Source organism: Myotis lucifugus, unplaced genomic scaffold (assembly GCF_000147115.1).
Source record: "Myotis lucifugus unplaced genomic scaffold, Myoluc2.0 scaffold_1, whole genome shotgun sequence".
Classification (NCBI taxonomy): Eukaryota; Metazoa; Chordata; class Mammalia; order Chiroptera; family Vespertilionidae; genus Myotis; species Myotis lucifugus.
Genome location: NW_005871049.1, coordinates 37,737,663 through 37,755,246, shown reverse-complemented (window position 1 = coordinate 37,755,246; position 17,584 = coordinate 37,737,663). Strand labels below are relative to the sequence as shown.

The 17,584-nt window shown below is 39.1% G+C and overlaps 1 protein-coding gene across 3 annotated transcripts in view; it reads right to left on the bottom strand.

The window, feature by feature from the left end:
* KIF13B (kinesin family member 13B) overlaps positions 1 to 17,584 on the bottom strand; it is a 166,472-nt gene that overhangs the window by 11,649 nt on the left and 137,239 nt on the right. For all 3 annotated transcript variants that reach the window (XM_023755815.1, XM_023755823.1, XM_023755820.1), the window contains one exon: positions 12,449 to 12,582. In XM_023755815.1, coding sequence (XP_023611583.1) covers positions 12,449 to 12,582 — 134 coding nt within the window. The remainder of the gene's footprint in view (positions 1 to 12,448; positions 12,583 to 17,584) is intronic.

Sequence of the window (17,584 nt, the reverse complement as noted above, 5' to 3'; positions counted from 1 at the left end):
GCAGGTCCCACCGTGACAGGCGTTAGTTGCAATGACACCGTGGAGAACACAGAGATCAGAAAGGCACCGGCTTTGCTCTCCACAGACTGGCAGGCTCATTTGTGGGAAGGACGTGTATGCAAGTTAACATGTCAAGAAACAGGACAGATATTAGAACTGACTTTTTGAATGCAAGGGTTCATACACGGAACCGGCCTAGCACACCTTGGCGAGGCTGATTTTACTCTGAGGCAGGCCTTGAACACTGAGTGCCATTTCCCAGGGTAGGGACACTTCGGACATGAAGATGGCGTGACCAGGTCAGGATGGAAAAGAGCCACCTTGTGTTTGATGTGTCGTCCCCTCTACTCACATCTCTGCCCTGGGAAAAGCTACTCGTCGTCCCGGTCTTAGGGGAAGAGAGAAGGATCTAGACTGGCCAGCACTGAGCAGAGGGAAGGAAGGTAGGGGCCATGTGGAGAGGCCTTGCAAGCACATGGTTGAGTTTCACAGGCAAGAAACAGTAACCAAAGGTTCCTGAATGAGGTGGTCGTAAGAGCTATGCCTACGGAAGATGAATCCTTAAATAGGGGAGATACGAAATGTGGGGAAATCAACTATGAAGTTGCTTTAATGGTTTGGTGGAGAGCTAAAGAGAGAGCCTGAATTTGGATAGTAAGAGGAAAAAGAAAATAGAAATAAAAATTTAGATTATATATAAAGGAGACTGCTGAAAACTTGAAAACAGTTGGCTAAAGGTGGAAGAAACAGTCAAAGATGATGCACAGGAAGTTGGTGACAGTGAAATTAGCAGAAATTAGAAATTAGTTTCTAAGCTCTTCCTGGCTTGTTGTGCGTGTATGTGTGCACGCATGCAGGGGTGGGCAGTACTTAGCTTTCTATTTTTGGAAATGGCCTGTGATTAATTCAGCAACCTTATTAAGGGCACCAAAAATACCTACAAAGTATACTGAAATCTAAAGTGTGCCATTTGTCCTTCACACATAACAGCTCAAATTTCCAAATGTGTATTGTTTGCATTTTAATGCTATTTTGCATATCCCCTGTGCAGGCAGTTGCCTCCTATTTCAGGAGCTCAAAACATTTCAGATCATAAGCTCATTAATCCTTACGACACATCTGGTAACTATTAATAAAAATGACTGCAAAGTATTTTGAGCTATAAATATTAAGGAGAAGTCCCATGAGGCCAGTGAATATAAGTATAATTATCTACATTTCACAGCAAGAAATCAAGGCTCAGAGATATTTACCTAATGGTTAAATGCAGCCGGGTAGCCCAGTGAGTTAGAGACAGAGATGGAAAAGGACTGAGTTTCAAGTACCAGGTAAACTCGCAATCATGCTGTTCACTGGGCATCACTAAAACTTAACCGATGAGTAGGTCACAGGCAAAAGAATTGCTTAGAAATATTCCAGGGAAAGATGATGATCACTTCTCTTATCCTATCTCCTCATTTTTAACTCTGGCTTTCACAGGCCAAATGAATGAAAATAGTCCAGATTAGCTCAAAATTTCATAATGAGGCATAAAAACTATTCTGGGGACCCTTTTAAAAGAACACTTTTAGCTCCTTGGCATGGCATGGAAGACCCTCACCTCTTCGTGAGGTTGAGCCCTTCCAGGCTTGTTGTGCTAACCCACTCTGAACTCCCTAAATACTCGGCTTTGCAAGAGATTTCTCTCACTGCTCCTCCCCTAGGGAGTCATGTTCCACCTGGTGGATACCTATTTGTTTTTAAGTGTCAGCTCAAGCACGACCTACTTCTCCTGAAACTGTAGGTAGAAATGCCCACTGCCTTCAGCGAGTCACCCAGACATACACATATTACAGCATCTGTAACATCAATCCACTTATGTTTATGTTTCTAAGGGACTCCTCGGAACCCAGCTCTCTGCAGGGCAGGATTATGGCCCATTCATTTCTGTATTCCCACACATAAAACAGAAACCTAATGCTTGTTGAATGAATAAACAAATAAGTGAATGAATCAATCATTTAGGTGCTGCAAAGAAGGCTGAACTGTACAGTTACAAAGAATTTGGAAAAGAACAGACGTCCTGAAATTTGGACATAGGTGTACATAGAGGGGAGAAGAAATATCAATTGAAGCCAAAAATAGTCACTTGTTCAAAAACACAAACTTTCTGACATAAAAACATAAAACAATTTGAACCTTTCCTAATAATCATCCCTTATCCTGAATTTGACAAAGTTTTAAATGTCATTTTCTAATGGTTCCTAAGTTAATAATATCTTCTACGTTTTTTAAAAATATTTTTTTATTGATTCCAGAGGGGAAGGGAGTGGGAAAGAGAGATAGAAACATCAATAATAAGAGAGAATCACTGATCGACTGCCTCCTGCAGGCCCCACACTGGGGATCAAGCCTGCAACCCAGGCATGTGCCTGACCAGGAATCAAACCATAGGTTCATAGGTCAATGCTCAACCATTGAGCCATTATACCCAGGCTAAGCTATAAGCACATTTTAAAACCATCAACAATGATATCTGATGTAAAAAATCTGAAGTTTCTACTTGTATTTAGCAGTCTCAAAGCCATTCAGGATACATTAATTCCATTTTCTTTCAAACAAAGAACCTTAGGTTTTATTAATTTATCATTCACAAATATGTTCCAGGTGCTCACTATGTTCTAAAGATTGTGCCAGCCGAACCGGCTTGGCTCAGTGTATAGAGCGTCGGCCTGCGGACTCAAGGGTCCCAGGTTCAATTCCGGTCAAGGGCATGTACCTTGGTTGCAGGCACATCCCCACTGGGGGGTGTGCAGGAGGCAGCTGATTGATCTCTCTCATCGATGTTTCTAACTCCCTTCTTCTCTGTAAAAAATCAATAAAATATATTTAAAAAAAAAAAGATTGTGCCAGGAGCTGGGGATACACAGTATGAGCAGAGCCAAACACAGTCCCTATGCTCCTCAAAAATAGGCACTGATATTCCTATTTAATTACACAAACAACTAAAAGGTCTATTTCTTCCATCAACAAGTAAACTATTTTATCAGTGGATAAAAGTGAATCAGACCATCCAAACAGACTTTTTATTTCAGTATAAAATATGTGTATTATTAATTCAAGTTATTAGAAGTACTACATATAGAAAAATTTAAACACTAATATTTCTGGAATTGTCAGAAAAGATACAGTTTCTTATTTTTAGAATTTAGCTAGTTTACTTTTGAAATTTCTACATAATTGTTAACTTATTTAAATATTTATATGGAAAAATAATTTGTATTTTTTAAAAAGAGAACGTAATATTTACTTCATCCAAAATAATGGTTGTTTTTCAAATGTCTATGAAAGATGAAGGATGTTTAGTTAAAACACAGAATATCTGTGTAATCTCAAAAGGTAAAAATAGGGTTTAAATCTAGACTGTTACCAGCTTGGTATGCTGTATCAGCTAAAGATGGTTTTTATTTTAAATTGTTGAATAAAAGAATATTTTGTGATGTAAAAATTACATGAAAATCAAATTTCAGCGTTCTAAATAAAGTTTTATTGGAACACAACCACTCATTTGTTTAGTATTGTCTATGGCTAGTACCGATAGAGTACTAAAATAACATTATCTGGCCCTTTACCAAAAAAATGTTGCCAATCCCTGACCCACAGAATCACACAAGAGCATACGATGCCAGTTTCTGAAAAATGACAGCCAGATCGAGGTCTCTTCAATTGACTTCTGTACTGCCTCAGGAACTTCCTTATTTTTATTCTTTTTCAGATCGGCCACTAACCCTGATTCTGAAGTCAACTTTGTCAGTATACGTATTCTGGGGCAAAGACAGACAGCAACATATTATGATTTTGGAAAACTGAAACAGAGATAAACATCTCCTACCATCAGAGAGAGTGCCTAGGAATTCATCCCTAGAGCAACTGAAGGGAAAGCACTTGCCTTGACTTTCACGAGTCTGCATGCCCGCAGGCCTGTGCAAACTTCCCTCTGTTAACTCAAGAGCAGTGAATGTAGCATACCATATCCAAATACATTTATTATGTGTGGCACTAAATTACAGGGGGAAATGCTCATATACATTATTTGTTCAAGGACCTGAATAATGAAGGCAAACCAAAGGCTAGAGAACACAGCCAGGTCCTTTTCCGAAGTTTAGTTAGTTAAGATGATGAACCAGATGCAGGAGTCAGCATTTATGTGGTCCCTTTCATCAAGGGAGCCCAAACATGAGCAGCCTAAAACAGCGCCTTCACACACAAAGCAAGGACCAGCGGCTGGTTTGTTTTCCCATTTTATATGCGGAAGGAACACTGCTGTGAAAGATGGAGTAACCATACAAGCATCTTTTTAATCAGCACCACAGATGTGCAGGGTGCTGCTCTCTCTCGAGGCTCTGCCCGTCTCCCACACCGGAAGCTGTGCTGAAACTGGAGAAAGAAAACTCCCTGAGGTTGACAAGGCCGTCCTGAGCAAAGTGCAGGACACTGAAACAAAGACAGGGCGGAACTGTGACTGTGCGTGTGACGGTGGGCATTAAATCCGAGCATTAACTCTTTAATTCCCCAGATGAACCAAAGATGCCATTTGGAGTCCCTAAGTTTGAATTACATAAATAGCTTCATCTGAACACCAACTCCTAGAAACAGGAGAAAAGCTATTATGCCAAATTAATTCAATCTAACTAATTAGAGAGCAGGAAGTTCTTTCAATTATTGTATGTGCTGTCTGAGAAACACACTTGAATATGAGTACAGATTTCATTAATTGCAGTTCATTATTTTCCAGATTAGTTACTAAACTTGCACCAGAAGGTCAAAGACAGCTGTCACCTCCTCCAATGTGGTGTCTTTGCATCTTTGGGACTCAGACAGAAATCAATGACAAACAAAAAGATATCTCCATAAAAGTGAGAAACATGAGTCTTTCTTTATAAACATGGTCAAACCAAAATATTTTGTAAAATATTTGGATCTTTATTTCTAAATCTTCTAATAAACTGTTAACTTCTCCCTTACAAGAAAAGATCACGAGTCTTGGCAAACACTGGAATACAATGCTCCCAAACTATAGCACCTTGATCTGAGAACCCGCTGCTTCCAAAGAACAAGTTAATAAGCATCAATCTTTTCATTAGAGTTTTACTGGGGTTGTATCTTTGCATGAAGGAGGGAACTGAACATTCTTGTTTGAAAATGTCAAGGACAGTCTGATTAAAAGCATTTTTTTGATAACAATCATTCCCTCATTATACAACCTCTACATCTATTCCACCTACTTGAACAATGAAAATACAAGCAATAAGTGGAACAGGACCTATCCCATTCCTCGGTTCTTACCTGGACTATTTTTATATGCTCAAAATCTTATTTTTTAAAAATAGAAGTGACAGAAATCCCATAGTTTTTTAAGAGCATATCCTGCTACCTATAAACCACTTGACTTATCCACAGCTGCTACCATTCCCTTCATTAATTTCATTTCTGTCGTTCCGTGCTTTCATGCCACGGCCGCAGGAGCCAGCCTCCATGATTCCTCCCGCCTTCAGTGTCCATCTGCCTTGCATGCTTATACAGGCAGCTCTCTCAGTCATTGTTTGGTCAAGCTATAAATAACTCCTTTAATCTTTCCTCATAAATCATTTTGGATGTTATTCTCTGAAATCCTTCCAACTGGTCAACGTATTTCTAGTGTCACAGAGCCAGGACTCAGGGCAACAACCTGAGTGTGGGCTAATCATGCCCAAGAAGACCAGGCAGTGTTTAGGTGGGTTAGTAAGTTTCTTCATTATTGTGAATGCTCCAGAGAAGGCGTTTTAAGTCTCCAAACTAAACGTGGACAGAAACAGGAGAAGAAATAAGTTTTAATACCTTTCATTGTAGTTAGGGGGGAAATGGAGAGAGAAATGGCTTTAAAAATGATGAAAAGAGTAAGTTGGGATTTGGAAAGGAATAAGAATATGCCATCATACATGGTCTATTTGGTTACCATGTACTGTCTGTTGATCCGCAAACTAATTTTGGGTTCTTTTTGGGTGTTGTTTCACATGCTAAATCTTAAGCAACACTACAATTATTTACTATCTTATGCAATATTCATGTCAATATTCATCCCTTCCTATACAGTAAAACTGATCCAGATTCTGATTTCTATTTTTAGGTATATGCATTGATTTCTATTTTTCTGGGTTCTATCTTTGATATCATTCTAAAACCTACAATTTTTTTAGTCTGTTATTGATTATTTATCTAGGCTGCCAAAGTTAGCGAACTAACAAGGCACTAGCAGCAAACAAAAAAGAGAATCAAAAGAGAGAGCAAGATTCACGGTAGTCTGTGTAGTCCTTACACTACTGGGAAGTCACACCTCACAGACTATGGCAGGGCCAGGTACTGACTAGGGTGATCTAGAACGTCCATCAGCCTGAATTTGTTTTAGGCTAACTAGATTGGGGATACAGAGGAAGCCCATGGTCATGGTGCCCCTTCATTTCCATAATGTGTTTAACAAAGTTATACACAATCTCTCTGGCAGAAGAAGAAATGTGGATTGGAGGTGGAAGGTACTGAATATATAGAGCTGAAATGTGTTGCTCTGTGTTCTGTGACTTGAGGAATGGTCTCTAGTTGCATATGACAGGGTTCTCCCTTCTGCCCTATAATGTTCAGTATTTTGTTTATGACTCAAACACAGACAGATTATACCCTTTAAAAATTTGTAGATGATATCTAGAACAAAAAATAAGCACTCAAAAATATCTTGGTAGTCTAGAAATGTTAAAACATAATCAAGATGCAAAATTTTAGAAATGAATCTAAAGTTCCTTATTTAAGTATTTTTACACATCAGTTAAACAACATCGTAATAAAAGAGAACTCATTGACAAGAGTGTACACAAATAAACAGAAAAAAAAGATAATGCTAGTTGACCAGAAGCATGATGGGCTAATAATACTTGCCTTTAAAAAAAGAGAGAGAGTGCAATAATATGCTACTTTGGTAAAAGTACATTATTTAGAAGAAGGAGCTAACAGTTGCACTATTTTCAAGCACAGGGATCACTGTATCACTTCTGGGCTCCCAACTTTAAGCAAGAGCTTGACAACCGAAGAATGATGAAGCATTTATTATGAGATTAGAGGCCCGATGCACAAAAGTACAAAATTCGTGCACGGCGAGGGAGGGGGGGCGGTGTGTGTCCCTCAGCCCAGCCTGCACCCTTTCCAATCTGGGACCCATCGAGGGCAGTCGGACATCCCTCTCACAATCCAGGACTGCTGGCTCCCAACCGCTCACCTGCCTGCCTGATTGCCCCTAACTGCCCTCCCCTGCTGGCCCAGTCACCCCTAACTTCCCTCACTTGCCAGCCTGGTTGCCCCTAATTGCCCTCCCCTGCAGGCCTGGTCACCCCTAACTGCCCTCCCCTGCAGGCCTGGTCCCCCCGCAACTACCATCCCCTGCAGGCCTGGGTCCCCCCAATTGCCCTCCCCTGCAGGCCTGGTCCCCCCAGTTGCCCTCCCCTGCAGGCCTGGTCGCCCCTAACTGCCCTCCCCTGCAGGCCTGATTGCCCCCAACTGCCCTCCCTTTCAGGCCTGGTCCCTCCCAACTGCCCTCCCCTGCTGGCCATCTTGTGTCCACATGGGGGCAGCCATCTTGTGTGTTGGAGTGATGGTCAATTTGCATATTACTCTTTTATTAGATAGGATATAGTTGATTAACCTACAGCTGTTAAGTCTGGCGTAAACCTAGAGAACACAGAGCCCCCTCTTCCCCTCCCTTTAACCCCTGAGTAATAGCAGAGAAAACTCGGGGGGCAAAGTTTGGTTGGAAATAAGCCAACCTTGTCCCTAGAAGTCTTGGGAGGTTCCACAGGGAGGGGAAGGCTAGATTATCAAAAACAGGACCTCAACTTTCAGGTTTTAACTCTGATTTCCAAGTGAACGGGATGCCATTAGAGTAAAAAATTGGGGAACACTAAAGTAGCCAATGCTGCATGTTCTTGTTGCTGATATTTTGGGATTCCATTGGCACTAAAGGGCTGCATTTCCAAGGGTAAAACACCACTCAGGTGTAACAACTTAAAGCATATTTAAAGTGGCCCAAGTAGTGGGACCTCTATATTGATACTGCCATTTAAAAGAATTTACTTCCCTTAGAGCTCTAGCAGAGGTAGTCATGATCTGAGATGAACACATGCATCTTTGATCAACTAAATCCAGAACGACACGCAAAGTTTTTCCCTCCTTTAGGAATGGTTCTTTAGTGAAACTTACATCAATCCAGGAAAAAAGGTTCATCAATATGTCTTGATATCTCAAATCCCCACTCAGATGTGATTCTCACACCTCTAAACAGCAACTGTAAACATAGTCCTTTTGCCACTTTATGACCCTTGGACATATAAGCTATCTAATATTAATAATCTGCATTATGTCATTTTGTTATCAATATTCCCTTGCCCTCAAGGGTTATAGTCTAGAGATAATCAATAAACATAGAGACCTAACAATAACTCCCAAGGGAAAAATTAAGGACGGTGATCCCGTGCACTGTGTATGGTGGAGGCTGTTGTTTCAGTTTGGTTGGTCAAGGCCACTCTACACTAAACATACTTCCTCACAGTAGCCTTTCGTGGCCCCACTAGTAGTGAACTACTCTACATGAGACCTAGAAGCCATAAAAAGGACTTGGGAAAAGAGCAGTCCAAGTGAAAGGGAAAAAAACTCTTAAGACCAAAAAGAACTTCATGTGTTACTGAGGTTTAAAACGAACAAGCAAACAAAAGAATGGCCAATATGGCTTAGTATTGTGAACAAAGAGGAGAATAAAGAGAATACGAGTAAAGATCAGGGGACCACATCACACAGGAAGGAATTTACTTTACCCCGTTTCAGTGAGAAACAGTGGAAGGTTTCCAGTCATGAATTAATGTAAGGGTGTGGAAGATCACTCCGGCTACTTTGTAAATGAGAGACTGTCCTGAGGCAAAAACAGTGTCAGACAGACAGACCAACTGGTCAGCTGCTGCAACAGCCAGAGACAAGAGTGGCACCATGAGTGATGGGAAATGGAGAAGGTCAGAGGTCACTGGGTTGGGAGTGGTACCTACACAGTTTCACTGGTGCACTGCTTGTAAGAGGTAAGCAAAGTGGATGTTTGTGCTACACCCTAAGATGGTCACGTGTTTTAGTATCTTGTGTGCTAGGAGTAAGCAGACTTGTGAGCTGAAACAAACAGTAATGTTTTGGACTTATAAACTGTGAATGCCTCCCTGATATGTAAGTGGAGAAGTTGAATGGGCAATGAGATCCACAAAGCCAGAGCTCAGGGCCGTCTGGGCTAGAGATGGAAATGTGAGCATTGTCAGTGTATGAATAGGTAAAGCCGTGGAGCTGAATGGCATCACCCAAGCAAAGAATTAGAGAGCCCAGGCTAGTGCTCTGGGGCACCTGAGTATCAGTGGCTTAGGGAATAAGCAGGCCCAGGGAAGGCAATCAAGAGGGACTGAGCAGTCCGCAGAAGGAAACCTGGCAGACGTTGCAGCACTGAATAAAGCCTAGCGACGAAGTGTCTCCAGCAGGTTGTAGCTGGAAGGTCGTCAGACAGGGACAGAGATGGCGCAGGGAAGGTGCAACTCCCTGATGACGTTGAGTAAAGAGCCTTCAGTTCACGAACCAGTTGGAACATTTTAGCCCTACTATTGGGCATCTATTTGCTAAGTCCAACTTTTTTATCTTGTTAATCCTCACCCGCGAATACTTTTCCATTGATTTTTAGAGAGAATAGAAGGGAGTGGGGAGAGACAGAGAAAGAAAAACATCAATGTGAGAGACACACATTGATTGGTTGCCTCCTGCGATGCCCTGACCAGGCTGGGGATCGAGCCCGCAACCGAGGTATGTGCCCTTAACCAGAATCCAACCTGGGACTCTTCATTCCGAGGGCTGACGCTCTATCTACTGAGCCAAACCGGTTAGGGTAAGTCCAGCTTTATCTTTCCATTTATTTATGAAATATTGAACCCCTAACAGTTCCTCCCGTACTTTCCCCAACACCTTTGCTCGTATATGCTCAAAAAAAGTAAGCTGAATGAGCAAATACTGCTCTAAGATATCTTCAAAATATTGTGAGATTAACTCTCTTAAATTGGACATTACAAATTAGAGTTATTCTCCAATCACTAGATTCGCTTCTGACACATTATTGTTCGTGCAGAAGAAACAATCACTTACTATCAAACAGTAAAAATAATTTCTGATTGTAGCACATGATTTGACTTCTACATCAAAAACTTAGAGAAGCTTTAAAAAATAATAACTGGCCCTAGTTGGTTTGGCTCAATAGGTAGTGTCGGCCTGCGGACTGAAAGTTTCAGGGTTCAATTTCAGTCAAGGGGACATGCCCAGGTTGTGGGCTCAATCCCCAGGATGGGGCATGCAGGAGGCAGCTGATCAATGATTTTCTCTCATTATTGATGTTTCTATATCTCTCTCCCTCTCCCTTCCTGTCTAAAATCAATAAAAATATATTTTTAAAAAAATTATAACTATAGTGGGCTGATTCAATGACTTCTAATGCCATTCTGATTTCCTTTAATGTCTATAACTCTGTCTTCACCAAATAGCAGTTGAAAAATGGTGGCTATCAAGCTTTAATGTGACTAGGAATCACTTTGGCTGCTTATAGAGGCAGATTATAAGGCGCCCCAAGTGAGCCATGGCTTGAGACCAGGCTGTATATATTTTTTAGTTGCCTTTTTAAAAAGTTACCATGGAAATTCTGACACAGTCCATAAATCATACTTTGCAAAATAATGATGTGGGAGATCAGAACAGAATACTGAATGCAATAACAAACCCTTGGGAAAATAATTTCTGCCTATCCTCACCCCACCAAGTATTAGACATGCTATTTCTTTTAGCTCTCATAGATTCATTTTGATAATTGTCAAACACCAATTATATGCCTAGTTAAATTTAGTTAAACACTTCCAAAATCTCAGTGTTTAATTTTTTCATCCAATATGTGTACATGTATGCTTATGTATATGTTTATATAATGCTAGGCTAAAAATATTATATATCTGCACAGCAGCCTTACAAAACTAACACCATTGCCCTTGCATATGCATTTATGAACTTAGAAGATTCTTTTAAGTAGTTAAGGTCTCAGACAGGAACTCACCTGCATTTCTGTAACTTGAATGTTTAAGTGAATGTGGAGAAGCTGATGTCAAAAGACCTATTTCAACAACCGAACTTGCACTGTATGTGTTTTTGAATGAGTATAAATAAATCCTCATTTATCAATTTCTGCTGAATGCACACCTATGTAAGTCCAGAAATTGCATTGCCAACAGGCTTCCCATTCACCATCTCATATGAACAGTTTCCTGATTATTTGGAAAGCCCTTTCACATTTTCTCTAAAACTTATTCTAAGGCTGAGTTGAGTTTCAGAGAAAACGGGGAAATAAGACAAATGATCACTTTTAATATTTTAAGTGAAAGAACAGGTAAACCACAGTAGAAGAAGAAAAGGTGGAGAAGGAAGAACAGTGATGATATGAAATTGTTTGAAATGAGAAATGAAATCAAGAATTAAAAATAGAATTACATTTTCTGTTTGGCAATACACAAGAAACATTAAGTGCACTTCATAAATTTTACTATTGTTGCTCTAAGTGATATTACCATAAATCACATTAGGAGTGTACTTGGCATTTTTTAAAAGCAAAAAGGATTGAGTGTGTCAATAAGTTTAAACAGCTCTGTTATCTCTGAAGAGAGGGGAAGAGAAATTATCACAAGCTTTTACCAGATCTAAAAGCCCAGTTTTTACCCCTCCCACCCCACCCCATTGTTGACATCACTCTCACTCCAGCTTCAGTGCAACACAAAGCACCATTTTGCCAGCAATCTCAGAAAAAAATGCTCACTGCTGCTTTCTTTTATTTTGTTAATCCTCACCCAAGGGTATTTTTTCCATTGATTTTTTAAAATATATATATATTTTATTGATTTTTTACAGAGAGGAAGGGAGAGGGATAGAGAGTTAGAAACATCGATGAGAGAGAAACATCGATGAGTTGCCTCCTGCACACTCCCTACTGGGGATGTGCCCGCAACCAAGGTACATGCCCTTGACCGGAATCGAACCTGGGACCCTTGAGTCCGCAGGCTGACGCTCTATCCACTGAGCCAAACCGGTTAGGGCTCCATTGATTTTTAGAGACTGGAAGGGAGGGAGGGAGAGAGAAGAGGAGGAGAGAGAGAGAAACACTCATGTGAGATACACATCCATAGGTTCCTCCCGTACTCTCCCCAACCAGGGATGGAATCTGCAACCCAGGTACCTGCCCTTGACCAGGAATTGAACTCGTGACCTTTTGGTGCATAGGCTGACGCTCTAACCACTGAGAATACCGGCCAGGGCTTCACTGTTGCTTTCTTGATGCTCTTACCTGATGTGCAAGGGGAGACGGCTGTTTGCCCCTTCTCTCGTCGCGCACAGGGAAGAGGGACTTCAGCAGCTTGGGCATCTGTGGCACGAAGGATTTGACTGGGGTCAGGTAGGAGGCCACTTGGCTACTACGTCCTGTCAAAATATTGAAAGGAAAAGAAAAACAATCACAAAGACATCTCTCTCTTTACTGCAAATTTGACAAGGATCATTTGTAAGCAGATATAACAATATAATTTAAAAAGGTATTCTTTAAAAATTAATATTAAAAAAACAGTATTATTATAGTTACCCCAAACACATTGGGGTTTCCTTTTCCAATTAAATAGCAGCAATTGGGGTACTTCTAAAATGTTTTAATCTCCAGTATTCCTGTTAGTATACACAGGGTCACCCAACCCCAGTCCTGTCACTAACTGGTTTTTTACTTTTAAATCACATAGCTGATAACACACACATGTAGCACTCCATGTAAACTTTAAACTCTTTGAAGTCAGGAACTATGTCTTATTCAACTTTAATTCTTCATGCTATTTACTGCATGAAAATGATGAAATGACCTTTCAGGAGGAGAGTAGTGTTCTAATTGTTCTTACAAGAGGGGAACAGAGGCCCTGAACCAACCATATTCTTACGTGCTCTTAATTACCAAAGGCTGGGATCAAATGTGCAGATAACGCCTATGATATAAGATTTCTTTCCCCTTAGTGAATAAAACTAAATTTTTAGGAAAATCTAATCCAACTCATAAAAGACAAAACACTGTATCCTCATAACACTGTTTTTAAAGCAAGACAACTTGAGAAACTTGTAAGGGATACTGCCTAAAGTGAAGTACACAACCACCGGTACCTACTCCACGCTGACCCTGCAATGACTCCAGTTCACTGGCAGTACAGTTGTACGTGGACTTATACAGTTTAAGGTTTCTACATTTTACACAAAGTAGTGTAATATTAACTCTAAGTAACCTATGAAAAGGTAAGGATGTTTTGTCAGCATGAGAGCAATCACTAAAAAATAAAGCAAAGAGATAGCTATAATGTCAAGAGATACATTAAAACTAAATTCAAAAAACTCTAACAATTTTACAAGAAGGCAAAAATAGGGAAGAGAGAAACAAACCAAAAGAAAAGGGGTAAACAATATAAGTTTAAGATGACTAAAGAGCCAGAAGATATAATTATCTAAATGCTGAGGGGAAGAAATTAGGGACAATCTAGAGTTCTATATGCAGTTAAACTAACATTCTAGAGTGAGGATGACCCCTAATTAAATAAATATCTAGCCAATTGTCAACCAAAGGCTGCATCTATCACAAAAAGAGAGACAGACACGTGGTGTCTCCTGAGGGGAAGTACACAAAACTACCCATTCATTTATCCTCCCTCCCTTCCTTCCCTCAAATTAGCCGGAATCTGATCAATGCTATACATCTAACTACCAATTTACAGAGAATCATATCCCTCATGGGGATTTAACCAGCAAAAATAAGAATGTACAGTATACTGTACAAAAACCTAGTTTCTTCAACAAACACAATGCAATGGAGAAAAAAAGAATGAGAAGAGCACATGGATTAAACAGACTTACACATATCAACTAATCACAATGGATGAACCCCACTTGGATTTTCATTCAAAATACATAAAATATATTTTTTATACAATTGGGGAAATGGAAATACTAACAAGAGATATTTGATAATACTTAATACTAATTATTATTATTACTAGTGGCCCGGTGCACATATTCGTGCACATTGAAAGGCAATTAATTAGAGAGCTTTATCTGTATCGCGCATGCGCGAGTCAACGTTTATTTTTCAATTGCCAGTGTGCGTCATATGTACCAGCTGGCCGGTGAGTCGGTCGGACGGACAAACAGTTGGTCACTTAGCTTTTTAGAGATATAGATTATTCCCTCACCAGAGGATAGAAAGAGAGAAACATCCATGCAAGAGAGAAACATCTATTGGCTGCCTACTGCAAGCCCCTTGACCAGGTATTGAACCTGCAACCTGTGTATGTGACCAGGAAATCAACCCACAACATTTTGGTGTGTGGGATGATACTCCAGTCAACTGAGCCACCCGGCCAGGACTATTTTTTAGGAGTAAAATGTTACTGTGGTTATTGCTTTAGAGATACATGTACAAATAATTACAGATAAAATAATATCTGGGATTTGCTTCAAAATAGTCATTAGAGAGTAAGAAGTAGTGAGCGTACAGATAAATAAGACTAGTGAGGAACTGATTACTTTGAAGTCAGGAGGGGTACTTGAAAGGGCATATCATGGTACTCTTTCTACTTTGTATGTTTGGTATTTTCCATAGTAAAAGGATTCTTCAAAGTGAGAGCAAAATAAAAACTTTAATGTATAAAAGACATAGTTTTTCACTAAAAATGATTTTTAAAAGCACTAATGATGGATATAATTCACTAAAAAAGAAACTAAACTCAGAAAAATACAATGTGGTACAAGACAATACAGTGTGGCAATAATGATCAAACTGAAGTGGTAAATATGTAAATCAAGTAGCACTGATTATATATACAGATAGATAGATGTACATTTTACAGAATTTTAAAGCAAGGTGGTACTCTATATCCCAGTATTTCACTCCTAGGTATTTACTTGAGACAAATGTTCACAAAAAAGACTTATACAAGAACAAGCTTTATTCGTAGTAGCCAAAAACTGGAAAGAAACCAAATGCCCATAAATAGAGCTGATTAAAAATGGTAATAAATTCAATTGTGATAATGAAATATTTCTCAGCAGTAAAAAAGAATAAATTAGTGATACATGCAGCAGTATGGATGACTTGAATAGAAATGGTGAGCAAAAAAAAAAAAAACCAAACACAAAAAAGATATATATTGTATTACTTTTTTTTTTTAAGAATAGTTTATTATTTTTAGAGAGACAGGAAGGGAAAAGACAGAAACATCAATGAGAGAGAAACATTGATTGGCTGCCTCTTGCATGTCCCCCACTGGCGATCAAGTCCATAACCTGGACATGTGCCCTGACCAAAATAGAACCAGCAACCTTTGGGTGCACCAGACGATGCCCAACCGAGCCACACCAGCCAGGGCTTGTATGATTCCTTTTATATGAACCTGTAGAACAAGCAAAACTAATCTGAAATTAGAACATTGGCTGATCAGGGGGAGTCACATAAATCTGCTATACTTGTCTGGGGTATCAGTTAAATGGGCATATACATTTGTAAAAACTCATTAAATATGACCCATAGTAAATATAAAAGCAGTTAACAGAATAGAACATGAGATGGTCCAGATGCTGGCTTGAGCATGTAAAAACTTTAAAGAAGCTTCTATACACAAGTCTAAGGATGTAAAGAAGAATGTGGTCTTAACAAACATACAGAGAGGGAACATCAGCAGAGAAAGTAAAACTATTACAAAAAAAGAAGCAAATGGTAAATTCTAGAACCGAATAGAATAATAATTTAAATAAAAAGTTCCCTAAATGTGCTTAGCAGAAGACTGGAAATGACAAAAGAAATTATCCAACCAGAAGAAACAAGAATAAGATAAAAAGATTAAAAATAGAAATTAGAAAAGAAATAGAGCTTCTGTAACCTGCGTGTGCAATATTAAACAGAAGGGAGAGAGAAAAGTCCAGTAGAAAAAGTTTTATGAACTAATAGTTGAATATTGCCCAAATTTCTTGAAAAACTCAACCTACAGATCTAAGAACATCAGTGAAACCCAAACACAATAAATACTAAGAAAACTATACCTAAGCACATCATTGTCCAACTGCTAAAAAGTAAGAGAGTGAAAAATTTGAAAGCAAATAAACAAAGACATTATGTAAGGGAAAAGTGACAGAAATGACGGCTGAATTCTCATCAGAAAAGGAGTCTAAAAGATAATGTAACATCTGTGAAGTGCTGAACTAAACTGTCAACTCAAAATTATCTAGAGAAAATATCCTTAAAAAATAAGGTGAAATAAAGATATTCTCAAAAGGGGAGAGCATTCTTCCCCAGGAGATTGGCACAATAAGAAATAATACAGAATGCTCCTTGGGCTGAATGATATCAGATGAGGATAAGATCTTCAGGAAGGCCTGACTAATGCCAGAAATAATGACTATGATGGAAAATAGAAAAGATTCTCTCTAGTGTCTTAATTTCCTTAAAAGTGGTTATTTTAAAGCAAAAGAAGTAACATTGTAAAATGGGTTCAATAACATCTGGAAAAGTAAAAGATACAACAACAACAATACAAAATACGGGTGGGAGGGAATAGTCAGATGGAACTACTGTTGCAAGGCTCTTATATGTGTGCAGTGGGAGATGATATTAATTCATAGGCTGTGACAGGTCAAGGATGTAACTAGGGTCCTTGAGCACAGACTTTACTAAGTAATCAAACAAATACAGGCATACCCGAAGGCCAAAACAGGAAATAAAATCAAACACTAAATTTTTCCTATCTTTTGGGGGGGGGGGGAGGGGGGATAACTTTTTTATTTATAGCTATGAGATCCTATACAACTCTCCATCCTTCACTGGGTTTCTTCTTTTTATTATTTTTATTTTTCAATTACAGTTTATATTCAAGATTATTTTGTATTAGTTTCAGGTTTACAGCATAGTAGTTAGACTATATGATTGTCTAAAATATATTTTTCAATTAAACTAAAAGAAGACAAAAAGGAGGTCAGAGTGAAAAAATAAAAATAAAAAGGTCAAATAGAAACTAGCCTGGCCGGGTAGCTCAGTTGGTCAGAACATAGTCCCGATAAGCCAAGATTGTGGGTCCCATCTCCAATCAGGGCACATATAAGAATCAGCCAATGAAAGCATCAGTAAGTCAATAAGTGGAACAAGTTGATCTCTCTCTCTCTCTCTCTCTCCCTCTCTCTAAATTAATTTAAAAAAATAGAAACCAATAGCAACATGGCAGACATAATAATAATATTAGATGTAAAATAACTAAAGATGCCAATTAAAAGGCAGAATTGTCAGACTAGATTTAAAACAAAAGCTAATCCTAACTATATGCTGTCTACAAGACAGTCACTTGTAATTTAAAGACAAATATAGGCTAAAATTTTGAAAACTGAGAAAAAGATACACCGTGCAAACAAGCAA